We start from the raw sequence: 6,574 nt of genomic DNA, 5'->3' as shown, positions 1-6,574 counted from the left end.
TTAAGCACAACAGCTTCTGTAGCACCGTGGCCTTCCTTGTGCCAGACTCTCTCACTCTGCTGCTGGTGGTGTGGCTGTTTATATGCCGCTCTCCCCATGCTCACTGGAATTTGAGACAGGTGTTAAACATAATCTAGCTCATGTGCAAGCGCCCTTACCACGCCCCCGCTGCCACAGGGGGAAAGACATAAATTTGGTATTGGAGGAGGGAGTGTGGGCTAGGATTCTAAAAAGCATCAAGTCTACATCTAGAGATGCAAGGGTCCGTCTGATGCAATCTAAGATTTTGCATCGATTCTATTGGACACCCACTAGATTGTATAGGTTGGGTCTTAAAGACACACCCACCTGCTGGCAGTACCAATCAGAAGACGGGGACACAACACATGTTTTTTGGGGATGTGTTTAAGAATTTTGGTTGAGGGTTCAGAGCTTTATGTGTGAGGTATTGGACACTCAATTTTCATTTTGCCCTAGACTCTGTATCCTGGGTGATGGGACGGTGGTCAACATTGGGGATAGATTTTTAAAAAATTGGGTCCTAGAGGGAGTCATGATTGGCAGGAAAGTCATCTTCAGGGGATGGAAGTCGGCTGGGGCACCTTTGTTTAGGGAGTGGTGCGGGGAGATGGGCGGGGTGGCGGTGTTTGAAGAGGTGATTTTTTGAAGAGGTGATTTTTAGACGGCTGGGGAAATGGGGTGTGTTTGTTGGTGGGGGGGTGGGGGTTATGTGTATTGATGTTATTTGGAAGTGTATCTATTTTTTAAGTTTTTTATTTTTTATGATCTAGTTGTTGGTGACCACAGTAGTGCGTGTTTGTGTCAGGTGGGGGGGGGAATGTTCAGGGGGAGGGGTTTAATGTGAATAACTGGTTCCATATTTTATGTTGCGTTTGTATGTTTTATGATTGGAATCAATAATTATATTGTTAATAAAAAAAAGAACTTGATTGAATTGTCTCCAAGAATTCAACGGCTGATGATGAAGCTTCAGTGATACTATTTTGAACTGATTTAAACACCAGGAAAGCAGATTGTGCTGGCCAGGGCTACAACACATAGTGAAGCATGCAATGATAGTTCCATCGAGGCTGATGTGAATCTTCATGTGAACGGTTGCTGCAGCTCTTCCAGTCTCAGACATGACAAAAGACAAAAGTCTACAAATGATCATCACACATTTGAATGGGGGCTGGCCTAGAGGGGTATATCCACAGTATTACAACTTAAGAACAGAGTTGTGTTGTTAATGGACTTTTACTGAGGCAGAACAGGATTATTATTCCTCAAACACTGTGATGAGACATGCTGAAAAGACTACATGATGTGGACCTGGGAGTAGAAAAGTGTAAAAGAAGGACCAGAACTGCTATTTATTTGCCAGGAATCAATGCAGAAATTGACAGGATGGTGTCAGTCTGTGAGACGTGTAAAGCATCAGGATAAGCAGCCAAAGGATGGAGAGAATTATCTGCTTGTGATAGATTATCTATCCAGTTATCCAGAGATGGCACTGCTCCCCAACGCATCTGCTGCCTGTGTTATCAAACATATAAAATATATTTTTTGCAAGACAGGTTGTCTGCAGTGACAATGGACCATGCTGCAGTTGCAAAGAATTCCAAAACTTTGCAGAGGAGTATGATTTTCAACATGTAACTTCCAGCCTGCTATATCCCCAGTCAAATGAAAAATCCCTATTTATCTATGTTGAACTACCAAGCTTCTCCACTCGAGCATGGTTTGTCTCCTGCTGAGATCTTGACGGGATGCAAATTACACACCACCCTGCAGTATTCAACAAATCCCTGAAACAACAGCATCTAAACAGGAGACAAAAAGCAAACTATGGCAGGACATCCAAAAGATTTAAATCTCTTTCTAGTAATGACACAGTGAGACTTGAGGATTACAACACCTGGAGCAGGAAGGCCACAGCCTTGGAGGAAGTAAACCCAAGATCTTACACCGTCAGAACTGAGGATGGTCAAATCCTGAGGAGGAATCGGAGGAGTCCCCTGCAAATACAAGAGACAGTGCCAGTAGAAACAATTTGTACAATTAGTGGAATAACTTGTTTGTTAATATCTAAAGAAAAGGGGATATCATGATAGAGTATATTTTAGTCTGACAACTCTGTGTCAGTCACAGCATACTAGACAGCTAAAGAGGAGTTGTTGTCAGTTGTCATGCACAGACCTAAGTTGGAATAAAACACAAGTGAATTGAAACTGTTTCTTCACTGAGCCAAGAAACATTACACAGTGGAGTCGGGGGACCAGATGATTGGGAAAGCTAACTGATAGCTCTCTCCAGTTATTTTAGAGCTCCTTGGTTGTGCCTAACATCTCCCTTCAGCCATGACTATTCACAATACAGAAAGCCTTCCGTACTTTATTGCTTAAATATTATAAAGAATTCTAGTTGAGCTAATATACACAAATATAGGAACAGCATGACGTGAAACACTTGGCCATCTAGTTACTGTGTTCTGTATATCACTGCCAGGTGTGGCTGGTCTATATGGGCAGGTAGGGCAGAGCTGTGCCTAAATATAAACTGCCAGTAATGTAATTTGTTTGCCCTTAAATGTGTTCAAAAGCAGGCCAAGTATACGTTTTTATACTATTTTTAAGTTGTAAAGTTGCTGAAAGCTCCGTTACACAGTGTTTGATAAAGATTCAAGCATGTGGGCTAGAAAGTGTGCTAGAGGTCTGCAACCCCACCCGTGCCCAACGGGACCGAGAACCCAATGGGTTTCGGGTGGAGTTCGGGCCAGTTTTTCAAGTAGGATGTCGGGTTGGGGTTTGTATGAATGAAAAACGCACACACTCTCACTCACAGACACACGCGAACGGACAAGTTAGGGGCCTTTCACACCGAACGTATTTTTGCGTGCATCTGTTCTGTTTTCCCATTGTGTTCCAGTGTAAACACATGTTGGATTAATGTCTTTGACATTTACACCACGCCTTGCTTTTTCTGCAGCGTCTCGTGAGGGACCGGCACATTTTTAACACCATGTCAAGTTAAAAAGAACTTCAAATTGTCAAAAATACATGTTGAGACACCTGCGCTCTGTTTCATTGTTTGCGCTGCGTCAGACCTCAAGTGTGCTGCCCTCCCGAACTCCACAGCGCCCCTGAGTTTTCCCAATGTAAATCTGTGGTCAAATATGGTACTACAACGTGCCCTCATTGAGACCCATTGGGGCAGAAATTAATCTGCCCATACGTAGCGCCAAACCAAAATTAACATAAGTATTAGTGTGACAGATTGCGAACATGGCGAGCGCTATCGATGAACATGTGTGTAACAGTATGTCGTTTCTACTGCAGATTCAAAACAAATTGACCATTCAGTAAATAAATATATATCTGTGGTCACGTGCCGCTACTGATCACTTCACAACATCCATAGAGACCAACTATTAACCTTAGTTTACAAAATAAACAGCATAACATGGAACTGATATGTTAGTGCTTTGTTTCTGGAGGACAGTACAGAAGGGAACACTAGAGGGCAGCAGCTTCCGCATCCTGTGATATTCGTAACAGTCCGTTTGTTCAGAGATATCACATACAATGAAATGTCATTTAATAAACTGATTATTATGCTCGTTCATCAACGAGCTGTTTGAATATTATAAATACTGACATCAGGACACGAGTGAACCCGCAGGCGCGTGAGATGAAATGACAACGTCAACACTACAGGTGACAGATGTTAGCTGGAGCTCGATCATTTCATTACAATAATAATTACATTTAATCATTGAACACTCAATAATCACACACATAACGGGAGCTCTGAACAGCTTTACTGTATGTTATATATTCCGCTGCTGGGTAAATTGGTTATGAGTCACTGACAGTAACTTAAACATGTAAACAAACTTCTTTGCGCTTCATATTCATTTTTAATATAAATTATTGAATGTGAAACTGAACTCCAATTTGAATGACTACCACGCGAAAAGTTTAGGTTTATAATGCTTTTATGGATTCATACTACAATATACGTACGTTTCTGTTGTTTTCATTGACAGACACTACATGTATGCATTTGGCAAACGCAAAAGCGACATCTATCCATCCACCCACCTGCCTACAGACAGTATAGTGGTAGCAGTGTTTCCCTAAGGAATTTATTTCAGCAGCGGTGCTGTTATGCGCGCGTCCACAAGCCCGCAACGCCGGGGTCACATCAGGCCGGTTGAAAATGTGGCACCAGCACCTGCTTTGGTAGCACTCATGCAGTTATCAATAATATTGCTTATTTTGTGCATTGAGATGCACATTTGACAGTAAAGCGTTGATTTTGAGGTTGGGATGCAGATGAAAATAATGATATTAACAACAGTAACATCTGTGAAAAAAAATGAACACCTAATTTTTATAAATTGAAATGTTCTGGCAGTGTGACTAAGTTCTCCTCAGTACCATGGTTAGTTACTATGGTTTCTATATAAAGAACTATGGCATTTTTGTAATGAAAAACAGTAGTCTAAATGCATTTAGAAACTTTTTCTTAGAAAATTCTTCTTCCTGCCATTAGAGGGCGTATGCATGAAGAATATGAATCACCAAAAATACAAGAAGAAGAATGTGAAAGTTAAAATGGAGATTGACTGAGCAGGGAGAAGAATTTATAGTAAAAATTGACTAAAATATTGATCTGTTTCTCACCCACACCTATCATATAGCTTCTGAAGATATTGATTTAAGCACTGGAGTCTTATGAATTACTTTTATGCTGACTTATGTGATTTTTGGTGCTTCAAAAGTTTGGCACCCATTCACTTGCATTGTATGGACCTACAGTGCTGAGAAATTCTTCTTAAAATCTTCATTTGTGTTCTACTGAAGAAAGAAAGTCATACACATCAGGGATGGCATAACTATTCCTTTAACGCACCTGCTCTGCGCTTGTGGTGCTCTGTCCATTGAGCTGTGTTGATAAATTGTCCGTGTAGTGCTGTCGTTCCACTTTTGATGCGAGCAAAATGGGCTCCAAAACATACGGCTAAGATAACAGGGGAAGGCTCATTCATATTCACAAGGAAAGCGCTAACTGGTAGTGAAACATTGCAGTCCCCTGCCATACTACGTTTCAGAAATTAGCTCGCAGGCCACATGAAATGAAGTGAGTTTGACACGTGTGTTATGCAGTGACGTAACTGAGTACATGCATGTATTTGTATGTGTAGTGTTGGGGTCTCTTTCACAGTGTAGAAAGCGCACAGCAGACTGGGGCTGGCAAGTGTTATGTTGCGTCAAGAATATTAAATGTAACTTGTGAAATTTAATAGCGGCGCTGCTGCAGAATGCATATAGTTGAAAGACTGGTAGAAAAAATGTACATTACACATGCTGAAATTAAATGAGCAGTTAAACAATATTTGCTCAATGTTTATTATTCATTTACTTACCCTCATGGATCTATCACTACTTTAAAACACAGATCAGAGCTAACAGCACACTCTTTATTCTGTGATGTGCAGAAAGCGATTGAGCTGGTCACTAAAGCAACAGAGGAGGACAAAGCTAAGAACTATGAGGAGGCACTGAGACTCTATCAGCATGCTGTGGAGTATTTCCTGCACACTATCAAGTGTGAGTGATCTATCTACTGGATGTTATTAAAGTCAACATGCCAATCAAATCTAAGCATGTTTTCATTATGTACTTTCCACAATACACTTATTGTGAGTGATTTATCAGGGCATGTTTTTCCAAAGAAAAAATTGTAATAAAAGGAAATAACTAATAAAATGCATCTCTTTCAGTCATTTATGAAGGGGTGATTTTTTCAAAATCAAAATTTGCACAATATTCCACATGCTTAAATGCTAATACATGTTGTATACAAGATTTTAAAAGCATATATTTTTATCTTTTGTATCTCAGATGAAGCACACAGTGACAAGGCGAAGGAAAGCATACGTGGGAAATGTATGCAGTATCTGGACAGAGCTGAGAAACTGAAGGACTACCTGAAGAATAAGGGCAAACAGGGCAAGAAACCCGTGAAGGAAAAACAGAGCAATGACAAGTATGCTTTGATCAGTTCTGCTGGATGTTTGATAGGTTGAGTATAATCCATTATTGTTCCATTTTATTACTATTAAATTATTTCTGTTGTGTAGAAGTGACAGTGACAGTGAAGGTGAAAATCCAGAGAAGAAGAAACTGCAGGAGCATCTGATGGGTGAGTGAGTCTATGACCACATTAATCCAGATACATCTGAAAGCGGCGTTTTCATTTTCGAAACGCTCTCCGTCCACACTGCCATTTTCAAGCAATTTCCACGAGTTGCTCGTCCACACTAAAACGTACAAAAATGCTTAAATCCCCTTAAGGGGTGGTCACACTACACTTCGCGCTCCATTCACTCCCATTCAAATGCATCCGAATGCAGCAGACCGGAAACATAAGCTCAGGCAAAGAAATTTCATACTACGCTGCGTACCAAAGTTCAAGCTTGGTGAAATCTGAACCGTGAATTCGTATGACGAGAGGACACATGACCAATAGAAAATTGAAACTTTACACACTGACCTCTTGGCTCAAT

At 40.8% G+C, this 6,574-nt stretch overlaps 1 protein-coding gene across 2 annotated transcripts in view; it reads left to right on the top strand.

The window, feature by feature from the left end:
* The first annotated feature begins 3,513 nt into the window (after positions 1–3,513).
* Positions 3,514–6,574, top strand: part of LOC127435775 (vacuolar protein sorting-associated protein 4A-like) — a 57,155-nt gene continuing 54,094 nt past the window's right edge. For both annotated transcript variants that reach the window (XR_007896286.1, XM_051689469.1), the window contains exons 1-4: positions 3,514–3,716; positions 5,504–5,615; positions 5,910–6,054; positions 6,149–6,210. Coding sequence is in view for 1 of the 2 variants with exons in the window: in XM_051689469.1 (XP_051545429.1) it covers positions 3,696–3,716; positions 5,504–5,615; positions 5,910–6,054; positions 6,149–6,210 (340 nt within the window). In the remaining variant the exon portion in view is untranslated. The remainder of the gene's footprint in view (positions 3,717–5,503; positions 5,616–5,909; positions 6,055–6,148; positions 6,211–6,574) is intronic.

The sequence above is a fragment of the Myxocyprinus asiaticus genome, chromosome 46, assembly GCF_019703515.2.
Source record: "Myxocyprinus asiaticus isolate MX2 ecotype Aquarium Trade chromosome 46, UBuf_Myxa_2, whole genome shotgun sequence".
NCBI classification, from domain to species: domain Eukaryota; kingdom Metazoa; phylum Chordata; class Actinopteri; order Cypriniformes; family Catostomidae; genus Myxocyprinus; species Myxocyprinus asiaticus.
This window is presented reverse-complemented; position numbering and strand designations above follow the sequence as displayed.